Source organism: Anser cygnoides, chromosome 1, assembly GCF_040182565.1.
Source record: "Anser cygnoides isolate HZ-2024a breed goose chromosome 1, Taihu_goose_T2T_genome, whole genome shotgun sequence".
In the NCBI taxonomy this organism is placed as follows: domain Eukaryota; kingdom Metazoa; phylum Chordata; class Aves; order Anseriformes; family Anatidae; genus Anser; species Anser cygnoides.
In genome coordinates this window covers 62351383-62374844 of record NC_089873.1, presented here as the reverse complement: position 1 = coordinate 62374844, position 23462 = coordinate 62351383, and the positions used below count along the sequence as shown (strand labels likewise).

The window sequence follows — 23462 nt, the reverse complement described above, 5'->3', positions numbered from 1 at the left end:
TCTCTTTAGCCCCAAGAAGAACCAAAACTAGCACAAAGAGTAGACATCTTTAAAGGTTCCCTACAATGAATAAATTCCTACAAACGTAGGATGAGTGATTTGAGCTCTGTCAACAACTTCACAAAATTTCTGTGTGTGAAAATGAACTTTAAAGACCAATTTCACTGCACTGTCATCCCATGATCATTTGAGGAAATTTCATGTTGTCCAAGTTTGCATTGTGTAATCCTAACGCATCTTCAGGCTGAACTGCTCTCTCATACAGACCTCTGCGTGGTTCCCTTTCCTCGTGAGCTCATGGATCAGCCTGAAACTTCTCAGGCTGCGGTGCATCCTCATCAGAACATACCGTCTCTTAAAATGTTGCAACAACGACATTTAACTGCCTAGTATGATTTTGCAGGCTACTTACCGCAACCCTGAAACCCCTGATGGGTGGAGCTGTCAGAACTCCTTTAAATCAGCAGGATCAGTCCAGCAGGCTGTATTTACAAGGCTGCCACCACAAGCCCTAGGAGAACGCTAGCAATAATGCTTCTCTGAAGTGTGAGCACTCGTGTGTGTCATCCCTCCCTCCTGAAGGAAACATCTGCTTCCAGCCTATGATGTTCCTAAATACCATTGGAAAAGACTTGACTAGGTGGCAAAGTACTTTATGATCAACACAGAGAGCCTCAGACTGAACTATCTACTGGTCCCTAGACCATTTGCCATCCATCAAACACAAAGTACTTGTTTCTTACTACAGAAACGATCCAGACATGCTGAAGCAATTAGAAAATTCAGCTGAGGTTCTTTTGGTAAGCAGCCTGACCACTGCAGTGTTTTTTTCTGGTATTCCATATATAGCTGTGACAATTGCAGTAAAATATTCGCTCAGCCACCCTCCCCTAGCCAGCCGAGTCTGTAACCACCCTCCCACACCACAGATGTACCCTAGAAGCAACAAAACCCTCCCTCGCTATTTACACAGCTTGACAAACTGGGATGTCACTGCTGCTGCAGCATTAGTGCTCCAGCCCTCTCACCAGATACCAAATCTGTGTCTTCTGAGCAAGGGCGTATCTACACAATGCCTTTAGACAGGCAACTTGGATAGCACCTTCTGTTCAGCAGCAGGGTACTTCCCATGTTGTTCTAGCTCGCTATAGGATCCGAACTGGCTACCAACAACCAAAAACTCATAACGGGAATTATTTTAATAAACAGTTATTACAGCACATTTTAAGCTTTGCATATATAGGGATAGACTGCAAAGTATTTCATGCCTCCGTGCTTTCTTCTTCAGATAGGCTTCCATTTAGTGGAACCCCACAACATTAATGAGCAAAGTCTTCACCTTCCCTTATTGCTGTGCATAATCACACTTAAAAAATATATACCAATGGCAGGAACAGGAGCGATGCCCCTCTGCAGCATGGCACCAAATATGCCCCTGTGTGACACAGCATCTAGGGCAGGAGCTGGCTAACGCAATGCACATTTCTCAGCCTCTCTTTCACTTCCCTCTGCCCTTCCCTGGTGTCCTTTACTATGTCCTACATCTAAATCCTTTCCTAGTAAGATATTATAGAAGTCCTTTTTGCTCCCTGGACTTGTTACACTGGCGCCTCTTTATGCGAGCCTGTTCACAAATGAAGAAGTTGACGCTGGTCTTTAGCATTTAAATACACTGCCTTTCTGCAGACTGCTTGCCAGGTCCTCGTATAGAGGCCCTGCCGTTCAGTCCGTATGTGGGGAACATCCCTGTTTGGCTTGGCTCGGCTTCCCAGAGCGCCGCGTCACTAACTGGAAGCAGCCGGGCTTGCACGGAGCTTCCAAGAACAGGCTCGGAGGAATGATGCAACGCCAGGCACCCTCCCCTCAAAACACACAGGGGGGAAACAGGGAAGGCTTAAGGAATTGGGCCTTCATCAAGTCCCCAGCTAAACTGAATTGCAGTATCTTCTCGGAAAAGTGATATAATTTTGTCTGTGTGTTTACTGACAGCTGGGGCTTAGGTGCCTCTTGTGGATCGCAAACGGAACTGCTGTATAGCCACAGTCAGAAGCCTGAAAGCACTGGTTACGTTAATCATGCTCTTTCACTTTACAGAGATCCTTGACAATCTGTTTAGAAATCAGAAAACCATGAGGGCTACCTCCTTTCCGTTGCTACGAGACACTGCATCAAGCTATATATAACCCCTGGGCTATTTCTGCACCAGGCCCCCTCCACTCTAGAGTCCCAAAGAAAAGAAAAGCGCCTGCATGCATACAACTTACAGTGGGGAAAAAACTTTCCATTTTGAGACATGTCTCAAATAACTCTGCTTAATGCAAGTATTGAAACAAGGCGGCACACAGACACATTTTGGATAACTATGCCATGACCTCAAAGCTCACGGACGCTGCAGCATCTGCTTGTTACAGACGTTTTCGACAAGCTGTTTCTCAGCACCCGTTTTGCATGGCCATTTCTCTTGGGTATGCTTTGCACATTGCAGGAGTTACAGCCTGGTCTGGTTTATTCACACCCCTGCCTGGTCCAGAACTCCTCTGGAATCTGTTTCGCTCACTTCTGATCACCTCCCCGGGCCTTTGACTCACATTCCTTCCCTGCTGCTAGACTAAACTGGCGCAGCACAGTCTGCCTGGCTCAAACACCAGACCTCTAGTCAGACATCTCTGCTGAAGCATGAATCAAGATTTTTGGGACACCTGCCTGAAAGCGCCTTAAAAGGGCTCAATTAAGTGAGGGCACGTAGTTGAAAAGATTCCCCTCTAAGGCATTCTAGCAGTACTATGAGAAGTCAGAGTCATTTAAAATCACTCCCTGTTCCTAGGAAGAAGAAGAATAAAAAAGAAGAGAACTTTACAACTATCTTATGCTTTTATTTCCATCTTTTCTGATCCTTTTCACTGGCTGTAGCTCAAGTGTCCAGCTCCCAAGTGGGTGCTTCAGCGGTGAAGGCAGCCCCTCCATATGGTTTCTATACGGGCACATGTGGTCCAAAAAGAGATCTGCTCCTCATCTGCCAGCCATGCACTGCTGTTCCTACTGTCGTGAGGAACTCAGCTCCACTACATATGCCAAGCAGGAACGAGATAAGGCAGCTTACCAAAGATAAACCTACCATGTGCCCATAGCAGGAGAAAGCTAAGCACACATTCAGGCTACAGGCATCTAGAGGGGTTTGAGGTGTTGCATCCATCTTGTACTATTGCCCTGCTGCCATAGGTCATTGTTCCACAGCAGAATGGCACAGGAGCACTCCTCCGCTCCACAGATTAACTAGGGTTACTCATCAGCTCTGTTCTCCGAGGGGTGGAAGCGGTGATTCCCAGCAGCGCGCCAACCTGGCCAGACAGTGGGGATCACCAAGCTGAGGACTGCATTCCCAGCAGACCCGTTGGAAGTGCTTCTCCAGCAGGACACTTGATGCTGAGCAGCAAGCCAGGAAGGGCCCACTTCGTGAGCTTAGCTCCCTCCACACCGACACTTTGCAGGTGCACTGGGTGCTTTATGCCGAAAGGAGAAGCAGCAGCACTGCTTTAAAGAAGCTGAACACGACTGTTGTGCTTCCAAGACAGATTTCATACAGTTTTTCAAACCATACCTGCTGTCCACACCAAATATAGTCTTTTTTTTCTGCAAGCACATTTCAAATTAAAAAGCTAAACTAAACAGCACTACCACTAGAAAAGATTATGCCATACCATGAAAGCAGTTTAAGGCAGCAGCTTCTGTCTGCCAGCTATCTAAATACAGAGCATGTCAAGGAAGAAAAAGTTCTCACCCTTCTCAAACATCCAGGGCACTCTCCTCCTTCTGTCTCAACCTACATGCCAAAATTAAAATGGAATCCCCTATAAAATATGGGAGACTGACTCCACACCAAAAAAACAAACTACTGGTCTTATAAAAATGATGCAAAGGTTCTGGGCAGACAGTAATAAGGTACAGTCTGCCACAGGCAATGGATTTTAAGTCCCCTCCAGGTGGTGGTGGAGCAAAGCATAGGTTTGAAGTATCACAGCAAAACAGGTGGAGGGACAATGACAATCTTCCACCGCTATAAACTCGGGTAAAAGTCAGTACTTTTAAAATGAAAGCTAGAAACCTTATTTTTGTCCGGGTATTTCCCCACACTTCCTCATATATTCAGCCTATTGGCTTTTCCTCTTTCTCATCATATTTGCTTTGTTCCTTTCCTCTGCCTTTAAGAGAACAGACTTCTTCACCTGTGAGGGCTGAAGATCCTGGACAAACTGACACAGATCAGATGTATTTTAGCAAGTCTGTCCGAGCCAGGTACAGGGAACGCAAGGCCGTCGTTGGTACTTCACTCCAGCAAGGGAGCATACGTAAAAGTGACCTCTGGGGCGAATGCCTTTCTCTACCAGAATGTTCTACCCTTTCCCACATGTTTTGTGTGTCGTCCCCTTTCTTTATGTGCCAAGAGATGTCATGATAAACAGAAGCAGTTCTAAACAGCTCAAAGCAATTAAAACGTTTATTTGAACTTCACTGAAGTCAATGCAGTTTAGGTGAATGGCCAAATGCTGCGATGCATTTGGACAGATAAAAGGAGTACTACGTGTGCCGCTGCTCTGTGTTCTGCCTTACAGTACCCAGAGTCAACAGGTACAGCAGTAAAGTTTTATAGCATTTAAAGCCAGAAAGGACTATGAAACCTTCCTAGTCTGACCCTCCAACATGTCCCAATCCACTGTTTCCCTGAGGTACTCTCTTATAGGGTCTGATAATTTGCCCCTTGTTGAAATATAACCTCCAGAAAAGCACATGGGGGAGCTACAAAGATCGAGAAATCACCATTTCACTAGCTAGCCCTGCGGTTTGTTTCAGCAGTGATTGTCTCTGCTAAAATGCTAGCCTAGTTTCTTATTTGAATGCGATGGGCCTTGAAGTCCAGCTGCTGATTCTCATTGCATGTTTTTCACAAGATTATGGCCTCCTGCTTGGTATCTTTTTGCAGAACCCAACAAATTTATCCTCTGATACCGTCTGTTAGCAACTACTTTGAGTCAGTCCTTTAATTTCATATATCCATTAATTATTATTATTCATATATTTCATTAATTTCATATTTTATAGTAAGTTTTTAAAATACATTGGAATAAATATCCAATTACTTCCAAAAGGTTTCCATTTGCTTTCAAACCTTTCATCTGAAAGAATCACAGAATCATCTAGGTTGGAAGAGACCTCCCAGATCACCCAGTCCAACCTCTGACCTAACACTAACAAGTCCTCCACTAAACCATATCACTAAGCTCAACATCTAAACGTCTTTTCAAGACCTCCAGGGATGGTGACTCAACCACCTCCCTGGGCAGCCCATTCCAATGCCTAACAGCACTTTCAGTAAAGAAGTTCCTCCTAATATCCAACCTAAACCTCCCCTGGCACAACTTTAGCCCATTCCCCCTCGTCCGGTCACCAGGCACGTGGGAGAACAGACCAACCCCCACCTCTTTACAGCCTCCTTTAAGGTACCTGTAGAGAGCGATGAGGTCGCCCCTGAGCCTCCAGGGCATCATTCATCTGACTGTATGTGCTTTTCATAAATTGATTTAATCTTGGTCAGCAGGATAGCTCTATCCTTCTACTTTAACTACAGGATCCTACAACAGCTTTTCTATATTTTAATACATTTGGTACCAAGTTTCCCAGTGTATATTTTTTATTTTCTTCCCTTTACTCTTTCACTTAATCAATTTAACCTTTTCAAACTTTCCGCCACGATGGCATGACCTAATGAAAATCAGTGTCAACAAGCCAAACTTCTCCTTTGGGACCTTTTAGCCTATTTGGATTTCCAGATTCATTGGTTTCAAGGAGTTCTGTAACCTGATTACTGGCAATGGTTCATTTTCTTTTTTTTTTTTTTAAAAAAAAGTCCCTCTTCTACACTTACACCTGCCAGCACTGCATTTTCCCTTTGGTTTTCTTAGCTGATCATTATCAGCTCCTCTCTGCTTCACCAAGTCTACTTTACATTGATTGTTATTTACTCCTTTCTTCTCTACTCTGTGAGTATTACTTGGGGCAAAAAGAGAAAAGATATTTTCAGAGGACATCAACAGAAAAAAAAGAGTAGGATAATCATAGCTTAAGATTCATACACCCCTTCACAATAACGATAATTTTACTCCAAGCACAGAGCTCTGAAGAGATCTTCCTGAGAGTACAATGATATTCATTACCTTTGTGTTATCAGAACCCCATCTGAAACCAAAGCTTTTGCAGATTCTCTATTCTGGTATTGATACCGAAAATTGCCTTATATACTTCACCCTCATATGAAACTGAGAAAGATGCCTCTATAATATTAGTGTGAACATAACATAAACTGTTCTCATCATATCGCTTCTACATCCTCTTCCAAACACCTGTCAAAGCAATACATATTGAATGTTTTTAATCTTTCCTCACAAACCAGCTACTTTAGCCACTCATTTTTGCTGTTCTTCTTCAAGTTCCCCAAAATTAGTCTCTCTTTCAGATATCCAGGTGTCAAGAATTACAAAACGCACAGCCAACCCGTAGCATACTAACGCTTACAAGACGCAGGTTTCCATGCATCTCCCCAAACTGCACTTTTCAACGCCTTAATCGCCACTGTGGCAGCGGCGTAGTTAACGGGCCATCTGCATTTACAACCCTGGCTCCTTTGAAATACAGACTTTACAACTTTATACACTGAATAACATTTCAGTTGTCTATTCCCTTCGTCTTCAGTGATGCAAGTTTCTGCAGATTCCCATTTCTTGCCTCTGTCTCCAACCTCTGTTTTTTTCCGCCCCCTCAAATACCTGCAAATTTGAAACGCAAAATCAAACGAGCCCAGAGATTCCCTGTAGCCCCACCCCGCCATATCACATAATGCCCCTCATAAATACTGAAGCTCCATCTTAAAATCAAGTAGTTTTTTTTTTTTTTTATCCTCAATTAATCTTGCCAGAAAGCTGCTCCAAGCAAGGTACTGAGGAGGGGGTTGTCCATATGTCTCTCTTCCACATCTATTTCATGAAAGCTAAAAAAAGATGTTCTGGACACAAAAAGCCTTTAATTTTAGTTTTTAAAAAAATAAGGCATTTACTACACAGTTTTCAGTATTATAGTGCCACTTTTCTTCTGGTTTTGGTCTTGCAGACATGTTTGAATTTGAGAAAAAACAGCAGCATAAATTGAGTCCCCCTCTCCCCTGTGATTTTGCAAAATATTTGTAGCAACCCAACAATCAAGTAACGGCCACAGGAAAACATTCCCAATTCCTGAGCAGACTCCCTGCAGAACTTTTTCAGCAGATAAAGACACAGTAGACAGGAAACCAGCTGAAATTTTGCACAAAACCAGGACAGCTGAAGCGGTAGCCACAAGCCACCCTGGGCAAGGCCAAAGGCAAGACTTCTCTTTCTCTTTTGGTCCTCTTTGTCTGCAAATGAAAAGCATCCCCCGAAAGCTCTGAGGAGCAAAACAACCAAACGGAAACAGAACTGCAGAGCACCAAGGCAGGAGGGGAAGGCAAGTTCTGCATCCAGACGGCTGGCCCCTTAAAAGCCATGCCAAGGCAAATCCGGCCACATTGGATCCTCCGGGGAGCCATGCCCGAGCGCGGCCTTCCAGCTGCCGGCGGTGTGAGCCGGCTGGGCACCCCGAGGGCACAGCTGAGGCACAACGAAACCGCACATCTGGAGGCCTTCTGCAGCGCAGGCATCATCTCGCTCCCTCCCCTGCTCACTTAAGAGCTTTTGTCACTCCATGGCTGTGGGCACGAGCCCTTCGCGCCACTTTCCTGGGGTACCCAGCTTCATTTCCTTCTGGGTGTGGAGGAGGGAAGGAGAGGGGTGCCCAGGGAGAAGGGGGCAGGAGGAGATGCAGGTCTGGGTCTCCAGAGTTGAGGGGGAAATGATTTCTGCAAATCACATCCCCAAGGCCAGGCAGAGGGCACGGGGCCAGCCGCTATGGACATCCCTCGCAGCATGCTTATCCCCTGCAGCAGTGCATCAGGGAGCACCAGAGCCTTGCATGGGCAGGTTCGGCTTTCTTTTCCTTCATATCTACGCTTTGTGCCTGCTCTCTGAAAAAATTACAGCTTGCCAGCCTCCCCCAAACACCACACCATCCCCAACCCCAGACCACTTGTGCTGCTGCGCGAGGGGAGACAGTGGAGAGGAGGACAAGGAGGAGAGAGGGTGAGCGACTGGAGCTCAGGCGAGACACAAAGGCAGCACTGATGACGAGGCCAGTTACACCCGAGATGAGAAAGACAGATGTTTGTAGAAGGTCAGCTGCTGCCTCATATTACAAGGTATGAAAACAGACAATTCAGATGCCCTATATTCCTCTGTTATCATCTTTTGCTAGCAAGGACAGATTCAAGAAAGCCAGCTATCTAGAAATAACATCCTTCTTAGCCTTGGTCCCTTGTGAAGGTCTCATCTCAGCCATACTATCAGAGGCCGTCCCCACAGGCGCCAGCCCCATTGCTGCTTCTGCTGTGAAAAAGGCAGAAGGAGCAGATCAGTTCTCCACTGCATTTTGCGCTTAAGTTTTGGTTCTACAAATACTTAGGCAAATGAAAACACACGTTTTCATGCAAAATTAAAGACAGAGGGAAGCAGATTAACGAAGCTCACAGCAGAACCTATCGGAGGCTGGGAAAAAAGCAGCCTTGGGATAAGCTTCCCCTTGTGCCTGACGGTAATTGCTGGACTGTGGGGAAGAAGGCACAGAGACATGCTTAGTATTCCAACCTTGAGATTTGTTTTAGGGTTTTTTTTTTTCAGTTGGCTGGTTTTTTATGTCTACAGAAATCCCTGTGAGCCAGTCACATGCACTACTATGCAGGGTGGTCTCTGCCCACAACGAGCGTTTTGGGGTTAGCTCTGACAAGGAAACAACACAGGTAGGAGACAATCCTAACAGGCATTAGCTTGGACAAACTGCCTTGAAGCAAATACACGGTCATATTACACGGTCATATCATACAACAGAGAAACAAGGAGGTATGATACACAAAACTTTATCATGAAAATCCTGAAGAAAATTACGGGTGCATAAACAAACCCCAAGACCAACACAGAACCCTGCAAGTCATGTTTGCTGCACAGAAGCAAAACGTACACACAGAGCAGTCATTTGTTCAGGGCAGCCGGAACTTGGTGCAGTTTCCTTCTGCCATTTCAGTAAACCCAAATTAAAAGTGCAAAACACCAAACACACCACAACCAAAGCACTGCTTCTGCAAAACCATGATCATCAGGAACATCAGTTTCCTAATAAAGAACAGCAAAACCAGGTGGTCTCCTTTGCTTAGTAGTTTAATGGAGACATGGGAAACTTGGGGATCAGACTCCTGCCTCCCAAGGCAGTATCTCGATAAGGCAGTCCCTTGGGTTCACAACTGTTGTTGTAGAAGCAAAGACTGGAAGGGGTCTCAGGTGGCCTCCAGCTCAGCCTCCACCCGAAGCAGGGACAGCACTCGGCTCACCCCGGGAGGCTCAGGGCCTTATCCAGGCAGGTCTGGGAAACTCCCAAGGATGGAGGTGGCAGCACCTCTTGGGCAGCCTGATCCAGCGCTTAGCTGTCTCACAGTGAAGTGGCTTTTCCTTACAACCAATCCAAACTTCTCTCGCTTCCGTTTACATCCATTTTCTCTCGTCCTCCTGTCATGCCCCGGTGCAGGGTCTGGCTCTTTTTCCACTCTGTTCCACAGACCTTTCCATCCCAGCATCCAAACTTTGGAGAAGGAAAACTAAACAGGATACTCCAGATCTCAGCAATGTCACAACACTTTCCTTGCTTCACGCGCCAACGCATGCTTGAAAGCATTTTGCCACGGCTGAAGCCCCTGCTTGCGTCACAGCACTCCCAACACCTTTGGTGCAGGACAAGGGCACGGGAATGTCCCCTCTGTGCTCTAGATCAGCCCATCTCACCCGAGGGAGCACACCTTCAGCAAGAGCTTGGAGATGAGCGCTGCCGGGTGTCACCGGACAGCCAGGGCTTGTCCTGGCAGAGCTACACGACAGGAGCTCACCCGGCATGTACAGCACCAAGCGAGCATCGACGACACTGCTCTTCACCCCTAAGCTTTGGGTGAAGCCTCCAACACCAGTTCGCTTCCCTCGTGCCCCTTGCTTGGGACACATTGGACCTGGAAGAGGAAGGACAGAAGCTCCCAGAGCCTGGGCCCTGCCCTAAGAGCGGCCTGGTCTCTCTTTCACCCCATACGACTAACAGATTGCGCAGAAGGACAAGGCCAGCCCCAGCGCGACAGCTGCAGAGGAATGTTTTTTCTTGGCAGAGAGGAAAGAGATGAAGTGGGTGCCACATTTTTCCTTCAGATTTTTGCTTGTCACCACAGCAGAGCCGGATCACACACACAAGATTGAAAGCTGGTTAGTGGCAGATGGCAAGAAGAAAAAAAAAGGGAGTAGTTCCCAAGACACAGCGGAGGCACAAGGTCAGTGACACTATTAAGCTACACATTTGGACAGGTGGCAGCTTTGGGGACAGCTCTAGCAATTCAGATCTATACCATTTAACCTTTCCTTATTTTCTCCCATTGCCTTCCCTGCTTCCCAAATTGCCCTCATGAGAAGAAGCAGTCCTTATTTGACAGAGCATTCGCTTCCTTACTGCACGCACGTGGCACTGAGATTACAACCCAGTTCAGTTTTCTGTGGTCACAAACTACATCTGACAGCGAGAACAGCAGCCCCAGCCATTGGGAGCTCAGCACCTCAGGCCACAGAAAGCAGCCTGCACACCTTCACTGAGCCTTGCTAAACCTCGCCATTTTTGACCTGTTCTCTTTACCAACTATTACTCAAAGTGAGATGAAAGGGCAATCAATCTGCCAGGAAAAACGTGGCTCTCAGCCAAGGTTATTTTTTGCACACCTTGTTTGTTTCTGTTGCCTTTACGCAAGACAAACAACTCTGCGTCCACGGCAGCCCCTGCTTCTCACCGACACGCAGCACCGTGGCGGTGCCATCGGCCAGGTCCAAGACGAGTACTTCTTTGAACCTCCCTTCTGTCCATTGCTCTTCTCAAACAACCTCTCTTCCTCCTGACCCTTGAGCAACTGCCTCCTCCAGGTAACCCCCTTTCTTTCTAAGAGAAACAGTCCGCTGGTATCAAATAAATACATACGCTCTTATCAGGATTACACGTCTTACACTTCCCAGGACTACACCTAGGCACACGCTCCTGAAGCTGGCCACACGACTCCCACTGCACATTCCTTTAACCCGAAACGTGATTCCACCACCCTCTTCCCCAGCCAAGCCTGCCCTCTCACCTCAGCACCAGGACCTGGGCTGCTACAAGGTAATCTGCACTGGGAAACTGAAATCACTGCAAACTAATTTCTTTCTTGCAAGAAAGTCATTTTTCAACTGGATGAGCTCCCAGGGAGCTGCCACAACAGCCTGCAGTTACGTCCAGGTGCAGAACTGCACTGTCAGGTCTTGTCACTCAGAGAAAACACGGCCAAAGGGCATCCAGACAGCACTGATTTCTCACCTGCATGATTCAGGGAGAGATGAAAAGGGAGCAACAGCAAAACGAGCGTGCCTTCCCTGGAGAGCCAGGTGCAGAGCTCTACTGCAAGACAATCACTAGGGGATGTACTCCAAGTCCACATCCCGCGGAAAAAGAAAAGCTGCACCAGGGAATGGGAGTACTTAGATCCTGTAAACCCGGTCTGAATTGACTGTTCCCCCTGTGAAACACGTCACTGTGCTAGGAAAACCAAGAAAGGTGGCTACCCATAACCACTAAGCCTCACCTACAAAATGACCCTTCTCCAAAAGGGGGTGAAGCAGCCCGGGACAGAGGGAAGAGATGATGGCTGTTTACACCAAGCGCTACAGAGCGAGTAGGGAACAACTTTAGGGAATGCAGGGAAGCAGGAGCGTGGTCAGAAATGAAGGGCAGGCAGCAGGGGGTAAGCCTTCAGCCCCTCCACTTTAAAAAAAAGTCTCACAGGAAACATAGGGCACCCACCCAGCACCACAGCAGGGCACTGCTGCACACAGCAGCTCCTGAGGAGCAGAAGCGATGTTGCTCTGCAGCAGCTACCTCCCTTCCACATCTGTTAGATGGGACGCAGAGTGCCTTTGCCAGGCAATGGTGCAGGTGACAGCCACACAGCAAGAAGCAAGGACAAGGAAAGAGACGGCCAGAGCTGGTGGTATGCCGGCCAGTGGCCTCTTTGCTTTATTTTCATACTTATTATATCTTTATTTTGTCTGTCTTTGTCGGCATGAGGTGATCAGCTCTGACAGAGCACAAGCAAAAGCGAAGGCAGAGCTGTGGAGGAGGAGGAGCACGGAGCACGCTAACTGCTGCAGCTGGAGCCATGCATGGGAAGCCAGAGGGACAGAGATCCGACCAGACTGCACCACCCCAGCCAGGATTTGCAGCTAGTCGGCCTCCTCAACAGGCACAGATGCTCCTAAAAAAGTGAGAAAAGACTGCTTTAATAAAAAACTAGGTTATTTGTTTTTTTTTTCCTTCCCCCCAAAGGCTAGCGGAAACTTACTTAACCCTATCTATGAAAGAGCCCCTAAGAAGGGACTCCTGACAGCACGAACAAAGACCTGCAGAGAGCACAAGTTCCCACCATCCGTGCAGGAGAGTTCAGCAGCTCCAGACACAGGAAAGCACTGTCTGGTAGTACCGTGAATGAAATTCCTTCAGCCCGGCTATCACGCACTATCGGCCCCACACTTAACAGCAGCCGACCTTCCAAAGTAAGGCAACATTTATGTAGGACAGCACAGACCAGCCACTTCCACGAGGGGGGAAACAAAAAGCAGTGTTTTCATGCACTAAACACTGGCTCATTCTTATCGACCCTGCTCCAAAGTCAGTCCTGGGACAGACTAACATTTTTTCCAGCTGCCATCCTCACGGCAGATCAAGCTCTTCACTGAAACCAGCCAGCAACTCGATACGCTTATTTTTCTAATTTTAACTGACAGAAAATAGTAGGGTACAAAAAGTAAAGTTTCAAAGCATCACGTGTGTTTATCTCAGCTTTTAGAGGAACTGTGGATTGCTTAAATCCATTCTGAGTATCTGGCATGGCCTGTGGCAAACAGGAATGATTTTCTTATTTAAATTCAGGAAGAAAACATGGGGGAAAAAATGACTTTCATCGCAAAGCACCAAGTACAACTAGTTCTGATGTTCATCAGTTGTGCCTGAAGCTTTTAATATGGGGAGATATTCTCAAATAGTAACACTTTGTACAAAGTCTGTATACAAATATTTAAAAAAAGAATCTCACTTTCAATATTTTCCCCCTCTTTGCTAGAACAGTTTGGCAAAAAAATCCCTGAAAGTACTGATTTTAGATAATTTGAGGTGAACATTTTCTATCTGATCTTCCATTTGCAAGTATATAGAGTAGAAAAAATGAGATATTTCAGTTTTCTCATTAGCAAGCAACAGGCTAAATCCCATTTTCAAGTAAATGGACTACTTCCCCTCCAAAAAAAAATTGGACTATCCTATATCAACGCCAGATTTTACAAAGAGCCACCTTATACACAGGCGACCACTAGAGAGTAAGACACAGCCAGCTCCGCATCCACACACGCCGCGATAACCACAAGTTTTAATCAAATACATTCAGCATATAAAAATGAAGCACTGTATCCCATCCAAATTAAATATTGCCGCTGCAGTGCTCTGAAAACTAGAGGCAATCCACGGCAGCTCGCGCAGACGCCCGATTTCTGCAGAAATCATCAGAACACAGAGCAACAGCCCCCAGTGTTTTTGTGGCAGAGGAAATGAGTCACCGCAGGCTCCCGGTGGGGCTCGGAAGCTTGCAGCGGGCAGTTTTTAATCTGAAGAAAGAAGGCCGGCTCGAGGTTTTCCCTGACCTATCTTAGGGGACAGGCGACGACGACGAGCTTGCGGGGCCGACGGCGCGAGGTGTGCCACCCTGCGAGGCGGCAGCCACCCTGCAGCATGTGGCACACACGTGTTTTGAAGGCGGGCTGCCTGCGGCACCTTCAGCGACACGGTGAGGGGTTTACCAAGCTCTAACGCCGCTCAGAACACGGCACCAGCACCGTGGTGCTTGGGGCATTTCGGTTTGTTGATGATGAGCCTCCAGAGCAATATTCAGGCCTGTTAGCGGGCGAGCAATTTGGGCTACTTTGAAGCAACAAGTAGTTAATGTGTTTAAAAACACCAAAAATCATGAAAGTGGAGGGGGAAGGGTAAAAAGCCTGCCTCTTCAGGATTAAATAAAGAGGTTTTAAGTGCCCGAAGCTCGTAAGAAGCATCTGCCTTTCAGCTGCCCTCTAGCAAGGGGACAGGTAGATGGCACCTCACAGCGCGTTTGACAACAGCCTTCTCCATCTGCACGAGATGTGGCATTTGCCAACAGTGATGCCGGGACGCGTACAACCATGGATCAGCCCCGACAGAGACCTAGGAGCCGTGCAGCTCTGCCACTTCGAGCCAGAGAGCATTGCACACAGGAAGCAGGCAAAAAGGTGAGGAGCCTGCAGCCTGGCCGTGCTCCTGCTCCCTTTGGGCTGCAGCAGGCTTTGTGCTTCCTTTCTGGTTGACCACCAGGAAAAAGAAAAAAAAAACAACAACAACAAAAAAACTTATAATGCCTTGTAAAATGCTAGGGTATGGCATTACCAGCACACAACCCCAGCAAGCCACGGGCCAGATGAAGATTATATGCAGACACGCCACGTGTGCCATGAGCACACCCTTGGGAAGCCTTTCAGCCTTTTCTTCCGTGCAAAACCCAACCACTCTGGAAAAACACGCTGCTGCAACCTATCTGGCATCCAGGTGACTCCGCATAAAGTATGCAGACTCCAACGAGCTGCCAGAAGGGCCGCTGGCCACCCCAGCCCAGTCGGAGCCCCCCGAGGCAGTGGTTTCTCCCAGCGCCGGCAATGAGCTCACCGGCGGAGCAAGGCTGCTGCTGCAGGCGCTGGTGAAGTCATCAGCTGTTAAAAGAGAAATTTAAGTCCCCGGGAGGCTGGAGTTCAGCCCTGGTAATTACGGCTGGAATAGTTTAAAGTAGAGGTTGAGTCTTTAAGCATATGCGTACTTTCACGCTTGCCTGCTAGCTTCAAATTCACCAGATCCACGAGCAGCCTTTGCAGTTGTAAAAAAAAAAATAAAAGGTTAAATTTTAACTTAAAATACACAAAAGGCAGCTGGCACGTAACTTCCACCCTCGCCAGCCTGCACACGGCAGGTCTGGCTGCAGAAGGAAAGGGACCCACTCAATGGTGCTGGCCTGTCCCGTACGGTGACGTTCATCCAAGGGAGGAAACCAACTTCACAGCCTCAGTCGTGGCTACGGGGTGCCACAGGGCACGTGCTCCTCGGCTGCGATGGTGACAGCGCTGGCAGAGCGTAGGAGGCTGGGCTCCGCACAAAAAGCAGAAAACAGCTGGGGCAAAACAGTCCTCCCAGGCGGGGAGCGTCAGGCAGGAGGTAACTGATGTTTCGTCCAGAGGGTTTTTTGAGTGGGTGGCTTTGTTGTTTTGGTTTTGTTTGCTGAGGGTTTTTTCTGGTGCTGTTGTTTAAGCGATCCTGTGAACTTTTAGCCAGAGGTAAACGGAGAATTTGTTTCATGATGGCAAGCACCACACAGCAGGGCACACTTCCCAAAAGAAATAAAGTTCAACGAGCAGAAACGTGTGCTTTTTTGTCCCCAAAGAGCGATCACTTCAGAAACTTTTTTGCCCCATTAAAGGCCCCGCTACACTTACTTCACCTGTAGCACTCTGCTGCTTTTACTCTTCTTTACTGATCAATTCATTTGGAGTTCTTCCAAAACCAACAAAGGCGGCAGATTGCCTCCATACTTTTTACTAGGCTTTAAGGTAGCTTTTTCTTTACGAGCGCCCAAACGCAACCGGCAAGCCGCCCGACCGCGGCACGGGCGGAACGTTGTCTCCCAGAGGAGGCGAGCCCACGTTGCCCGCGACGCGCTGCCTCCTGCGAGACACGCGGCAGGGCAGCGCTCGAAGCCCCAGACCCCAGGAAGCGCCGGGAAAAGCAGGAGGCGTGCCGCCACGCTCCCACCCACGCCCAGGCCACGCCGCAGGCTCCACGAAGCGAGGCGAAGGCGCGCGCTCCCGCAGGAGCCCGGCCAGGAGCTGCACCCCAAACGCGGGAATTCATTTAGGGCGCTAATTAAGAGGGCACTAATTGGGGGCAGAGGGGACCTCCCCAGCCCCAGGGCAGCCCCCCAGCACGGGGGGCAGCAGCTCGAGGGGGAGCTCCGGGGGGCTGCGGACACCGGGATCCCCCCCTGGCAGCGCCCCGGCCGCCGTCGCCCCCGTCCCCGAGCCGCCCCCCGGCGGGATGAGCCCCGCGGCTCGGCTCCCGGTCCCGCCGCCGCTCACCGTGTGTCCCAGCAGGGCGTCGGGGTCGGCGGGCTCGCACAGCTCGCTCAGCTTGCGGTCCCACTGCAGCAGCAGCAGCGGCGGCTGCTCGCCGCCCTCGCACGCCTCCATGGCGGCACCGCCACCGGCCCCCGCCCGCTCCCCGGGGCCGCCGCCGCCGCCACCGGCGCCGCTGCCGGGAGTGCCCGGAGGGGCGGGGCCGTGCCGCCAGCTGCGCGCCGCGCCCCCGCCCGGCCCCGCCCCCGAGGAGGAGGCAGCCAATGGGAAGCCAAAGGGGAGGGCGGGCGGAGGGACGCGGTCCAATCGCCGCCCGGCTGCCCGCCCGGCTCCAGCTGCGGAATGCGGGCGGGGACCCGCAGGGCGCGGCCTGAGAGCGGAGACTCTCCCCCCGCGGCCCAGCTCGACCAATAGAGAGGAGGGGGTGTGAGAGCGACGGGAGCGGCAGCCAATGGGACAGCGACAAGACTGCGGCCGCCGCGCGGAGGCCCGCCCCCCCCCCCGGCTGAGGGCAGCGGGAGGGGGCCGGGGCAGCCCCTGAGGAAAACAAAATGCGGGAGGGTGACAGCGCCCAGCCGGCCTGACGGGACGGGCAGCGGGGACGGCGAGTTGGGCAGGGCCGACACTACGGGATTCATTAATCCTCTTCTGACGTGACCAAAAAATAAAAAGTTAATTAAAAAGTTGAACAGAAGCTGTGGTCGGGAACAAGAAGGGAAATCCCAAGCAGCCACACCCCGAGCTCCCTGAAAATACGCCTTATTCTAAGTTTTGGTGGCACAAATGAGCCCAGCACATGCCCTGGGCAGCTCCCAACCCAGAACATCTGAACACAAATCCCTAAGCTGTGAGTTTGTGCCTGCGGCCATGGGCAGCCCGACCGGAGGTACAGCCCCAGCGCCCTGGCACTTTGTCAAGGCACTTACACTGTGCCAGCCCTGAGCCCTCGGCTGTGAGACCTGTAAAGGTCAGTTCCTTGTCCAGAAACCCCCCTGTGTTCATCCAATGTTTTCTTACTTTCAAAGCTTGTGCAGCCTCGTGACAACCAGCTGGACAAAAGGCTCTCCCCCATCCTGTCTGTTGGCTGATACTAAATCCTCCTAAAATACTGAGGCATGTTTGCCTGGTAAGCCAGCAAAATAAAAGCTGCCGCAAGAGAAGAAAGAAGGTGCTCACTGGGCGACTGCAACTTCATTTGCTCCACGTGCGACGGCCAAGGGCCTCATGAGGACGGGGTTTGACCAGGAGCAGTGGGGTGAAGCTTCTTATCCTAACACGTCTCAGGAAGAAATAGTTAAAAGTTACACTATAAGTAACTCTGTCATTTCCCCCTTGGTTAAAGCACTGACAAGAAATTAGGCATACTAGGCAAAGAGCACACTGCTTTTTTCCAATGATTTCCACTCTTCCTGTATCCCACAAAGTTGTGTCCCTCTCCCCTCTGCAATTGCCTATGTACTCCCTTGTAAGAATCATTGGTACAGCTGCTTTTTTGGTATACAATGCTGCCAAGTATTCATAAACACTGTGGAAGATTTTTTTGGCCACAAATATTTTAATACACAGACTACCCATTTGTGGGGCTGCACACTAATCTATAACAAGACATTGGTAACTAATAACTAGACATTGGTAACTAGGTGTCCTGTGCCCACCACATTATTGAAATTAGTATTGAAGGCTACGTTTCATTTTTGAGCTTCAGTGTTTCTAAAACAACTCCCTAGGACTTCATAATGAACCGTGACCAATTGGCCCTGCAGTGAGACAACTGACATATACTACACCGAAGTTTTTGTGCTGCAGAACCAGTTATTCTTGGGAAAAGAAATACGTACTAGCAAGTTTCTGCTAAAAATTGGCAGCATGTGCAGGGCATCAAGAAGCAGGAGATAAAAGTGGAGGAAAAGTAATCCTGTCCAGAGGATATTAATTAATCAACACATGGGACAGCACTCCAATGTATTGTGCATTACTGGTCACAAACTGACTCTACACCAGAAAACACGCACACTGGAAAGACGCACAGCACCACAGAAACATCAAGAACATTATACAGACACAACTATCCTCCTAACTTTTTCCCATACTGCTTGGAGGATTTTAAATGCTAGATTTCAACAGTTACTAGCATGCTGAAAATCAAGGCTGTTTTTCCGTGTTTCATAACTTTCCTCTTTGGGCAGATTTAGCAGCAGTTTTAAATTCCAGTTCAGCTAATTCTGTGAGCATTTCAGCCTCTCCTTTTGCATAAGACTGTTTCCTCACCACAGTCTTCTGAACTCTGTTCAAACCCACTCTCCAACACAGGGGGACAATAGAAAACCAGACCGTCAAGCTCCAAGAAGAGAAAAGGTGGGGTTTTATTGCATGCAGAGATGCAGCTGAGGGGGAGAGGGGAGAGCTCAGCTTTCTTTTACTCACTCATCTGTTGCCTTTCTGCAAGGAGCAGAAAACCCACACTGAAAAGCCACACAGAAAACCAAACCAGCTGAGAAGGAGGCAGCTGTTAAGAAGGTAGAGCTCCAAACAAACATGACTGACTTTAAATATCAAAGAAAAAAGCTAGCAACAATACAAGGCTGCAAGTTAAGTCTCAGAAAGCCTGGCAAAGGAAAGGTGCTCTCTTTTCCTTGCAGATCCGGGTTACAGAAGTCACTCCAGTGACTCAGTTCTTGATCGGGTCAGTTGCACAAAGGCTCATTAAATATTTACAAGTGACATTTTTCTGACTTGTGACAACCAAGATCAAGATAACCATCCATTTTCTAAAGCCATTTTGTTCAGGTAAGTTTGAAAAGTCAACCAACAAGAAAAGGAAAAATAGCAGCAGAGCCTCTCCTATAAAAGGATAACAACTGTGTGCTTTTTTTTAAAAAAAACTACAAATGAAAAATCTTACCCCTTAAGAACCATAGAAAATGGCCATATGTAGAAAAGGTGAGTTTCTACAGCAAAATTAGCACCTCTTAAAGAGCACAGGGCCCAAATTTCAGGACTAAGAGCGAAACAGAGAATGACCAGGCTATCAATTTCTAATCACAGTGTTTTCTGGAGATTGTTCTGAAATTGCAAAGTATGGTAACAAGCTGGTTTTTTAGGTGAGACACAAAGCAACAAGCAGAAGAAAAAATTTTACACACACCAACACACGTTTCCCATAAGTGGATGTCTTGGTAGAAATCCCATGAAAGGTGATTTCTTTGCATATTTGTCATCTGCAAACACATCACTTAGACTAGCCAGCAACTGATAATGCACTAACAAAGCAAATTTATTGTGCAAATGAGATCTGGCATGTGAAGAAGCTCACCATCACCAAGGGAGAACAGGACAGGACCTGGTTAGAACAGGCACCAAGTTTTAGTTTGTATGTACAGACATGCTCAACTATTTGCAAAAATGCTCCCACCACAGAAATTTCAGTTAAAAATAGAAGGTGTGCTTGAGAATAGCGAAGTTTTCTTCCCACAATCCTGGCATTATATTCTTTTTCTGACATGGATACTTGTGAAAGATGTGGGATTGCCAGTACTGGAGACAGCCCACTGCTGAAACCACATAATAGGTACAGTGACAGAAACACAAGATCCCTTTACCAGAATATTCCTCCCTCCTGTACCTAGGGATTTCTCAAAGCGCTAATTCAGCTTTCCTGCCTTTGCAATTCAAGACCTCTCTGCATGAGCTTTTACCAGGCTCTCACAGGCAACTCCAGCCTTCACAGTAGCGCTGGGACAGGACCCAAACACCCACCGCTTCATGTGAGACACCAGTCACACCTTTTGGCTGTGACAGAAGTCAAAGCAGGTACCCGCTGGTAAAAACCTCTAGTAATTCTGTACTAGTCCAAGCCCTCGGTCACGTTCAATCATGTTGTTATTCTGAACCAGAAGCAAGAAAAGTTGGTTTGGCCAAAGACATCCAGTCCTGCTTCACGAAGCAGCCCTCAAGTTACCCTGTATGTGGTGGTGGGGAAAATTTTATCTATATTCTCAAATGCATGTCACACTACCTTTAAATATGAAAGTGTTCTTTGCTGTCTGATATTTTGAAAGCTCTTAACAGGCACAATGCCTGCAGTGTTTTCCCCAAACCAGAGCACTACAGCCACTGAAATGAGCACAGAAGAGGGTTTCGTGCACCTTGCACTAGACTGACAGAAATAACTGCATGGCACTGAGGTGCCTCACTGACCAAAGTAGCTCTGCCTCAGCTCTCTTAAGAAATGCTCCAAATACGTAAAAGAAATCATCTCTATTTTTTTTCTCTTCCAATCTATCTTCATAAATACATAAAATAAATTCCTTGTGAAGGTCAAACACATCTAAATGCCCCAGCTGTTGCAAGCAAACAGGGCTTACCTGATCCAGTTTACACAAGAGGTTATCAGGGACAATCAAAAGCTGAATGCCATTCACCGAGGGACAGCATGGAAAAATATTGCCGAGCTATAAACAAGGTATCACTGTATTTAACTTGGTAGATACCACTCCACTCTAACATTTCCTCACAGAGGAAGTAGCTAGCCATAAAAAAAAGACCCAGCTGCTATATGTTGATTTCACACCTTATTTTCTCATAACCCACATTACTCACTTATACATTAACTTTGCCCAGTAGCTACAAGGCACAGTTGAATGTACAACATTTGCCACCAGTTGTTTTTGCTCTATATCTATTTCTAGTAGTGTCTCTAAGGAAAATCTACCCTAATGCAAAATAGTGGTGAACAATCAACATAGTGTGTGGCCTCTCAAACACCGCGTTCTCACAGTAGATGTGTTGTCTTCGTAGCAGGTATAACACAGCAATCTTTAAAAATTTATCAGCGACTTTATGTAGAACAACTGGAAAAGCAAGAAAAGTTGAAGCTCTTGAGCAAATATTTTTTTTGTTGGCACCCAGTCGTATACCTTGTGTTTGCTCATCTCCGTCCCCATCCTGAGCCATGGGCAAAGACTAGGATGAGCCCTTCGGCACTCACCAAGACTTGCAGGTGCAGCAGTGAAGGTAACCATTACTGCCAACTCAGTCCTCCAAGTTCAGAGCACAAAGCCAGTTCCCAAGCTCCAAAGCAAGCAGTCATAAGCAGCATTGAGCTCCACTGTCATGGCAGGGTGTAAATAAGGAGGCGATCACTAAATGAACAGGCTTAGCACATTCACTCCAGGCCTCCTTGCTATGAAGAAAACTTAAGAGAAAGCTCAGCTTTCAGCTACCAGCAAAATTCTGCGTGGACCAAACACAAACCGTGTATGGATGACTACCGTTGAAGTGCACCATCACAGTAACCCCATGGCAGTTCGCATTCTTCTCGCCTGTAATCAGGAGGAAAACAACAATGCCACTTTCTACTTCAGAATCTATAGTCAACCCTCCTATTAGTCACCCTTTTCAGAAAGTACTGCGTGCTATGGTAACCTGTTATCAAGTAACACAAGCACCCCTGGAGGAGCTTACTGCCTGCCACCCCTAGAACCAGCTGGAGGTCTGTGTTATTAGGACTTGACAGTGGGTTTACCTTACGCCACAAGGACTTGGCTTTTTCTGTCTAGCACCTCCTTTAGACAGAAAAAACACAGAAGAGTCCTTTGATTTTAGTACTGATACTGAAGTGCTGAGCTTGCATGTCTCTCTCTCTCTGTCATGAAGATTTGCCCCTCACCTTAGTTGCTTTTCTGTAATATATCAGCCAAGAGTGAAATGAGTATCACATTCCTGCATGACTGTACTTCTGCTGGCCTGACTTAAAGGGGGGAGAGCAACATGGGATCACACCAAAATAACACCAGTATGTTATGTTGAACCGACTTTGTATAGAGACGGAAAAGCCAGCAAGAAGTGGGAATTGCCAGGTTCAGCCTTGGGACAGCTATGTTTTAATGCATGCTGAATGTCTAACCACAAAATGTTTGCTCTTTTCAGCCTCTGAAAAGGCTGACGTACTCCTCTCACAGATAACTGCACTAAGAGGCAGCACTTCCCCCCTCAGTACAGATCGGAGCCTCCCAACAGGCTCAGATCTAACAAAGAAAAGTTATTGAAATTCAAATCTGAACTTTCTATTTTAAAAGATACCACAGCCTCATGTGGATAACACAGTGAACTAAGCACTTGCAGTACATCTAACACCTCAGCATGCCAGCGGCAGGGACCAGGATACTAGCTAAAGCAGTAACTTTATCCAGAAGTAAATGCCAAAATGAAAGTTTTTGGTAGTACTGCCAGTGCTCATAAAGAGGAACGTAAGACAATTCTACAGGGGAAGAGCAGCAAAAGCTACACATAAGCATGCTTTGTACTGGAATCAAGTAAAGATGAAATAGAAAATCCCACCAGCTTTGAAGGCAGGAAATTGTCACCCCATACATTTTCCTTTCCCTGTTCACATCTTACAGTGGGAATTTTACCACTTCCACGTGTAATAATGAAGCACCTTTTAGCTTGCCATTTTTTTTTATTTTTTATTTTTTTACTAAAAACACTAATAATTTTCAGTCTGATACTTAAAGTCAAAGCACTATAACCACCACTCCCCCAGTAAGAGAACCCTGGATCAGGAATGATTTTCACAGTACTGTTGGCCTCCCTTAAGGGATGGACAAGGCAGTCGCTCTGCCAGCTCCACCTGATGGCAAATGGCAGGAATAGCACCGTAACACGGTACTGGGTTGGGAATGCGGATTTTCAGAGTCACAGTATGTCAAAGCCCGTAATAATGAAGACCCAAGCCCGTGACCAAAGCAGGCTTTGATGAAAGACAACATCTGATTTGATCAGATGCTAGAGCTGACACAGGGTCAGAATCAAATGCACAGAAGGCATTTCTTCTACAGGACAGGAGAACAATTAAGGCAGATGAGGATATAAGGTTTGAAAGTGGAGATTCAGAGAGGTGATTTCAACTTACATATTCATCAGCTCAAGAATTAATATAGCTTCCTGGGTTATCCTTTCCTTTAAGGAAAAAAAAAGGACCAAAGTAGAGATGATGATGAATAGAGAGAAAGCACACAAGAAAACAAAACAAAGCACACACACATA

General features: G+C 47.5%; 1 protein-coding gene across 2 annotated transcripts in view; it reads right to left on the bottom strand.

The window, feature by feature from the left end:
- Window positions 1–16615, bottom strand: part of CREB3L2 (cAMP responsive element binding protein 3 like 2) — a 79531-nt gene extending 62916 nt beyond the window's left edge. For both annotated transcript variants that reach the window (XM_048060467.2, XM_048060516.2), the window contains exon 1: window positions 16419–16615. In XM_048060467.2, coding sequence (XP_047916424.2) covers window positions 16419–16529 — 111 coding nt within the window. In that variant the 5' untranslated portion in view covers window positions 16530–16615. The remainder of the gene's footprint in view (window positions 1–16418) is intronic.
- Window positions 16616–23462: the final 6847 nt, after the last annotated feature.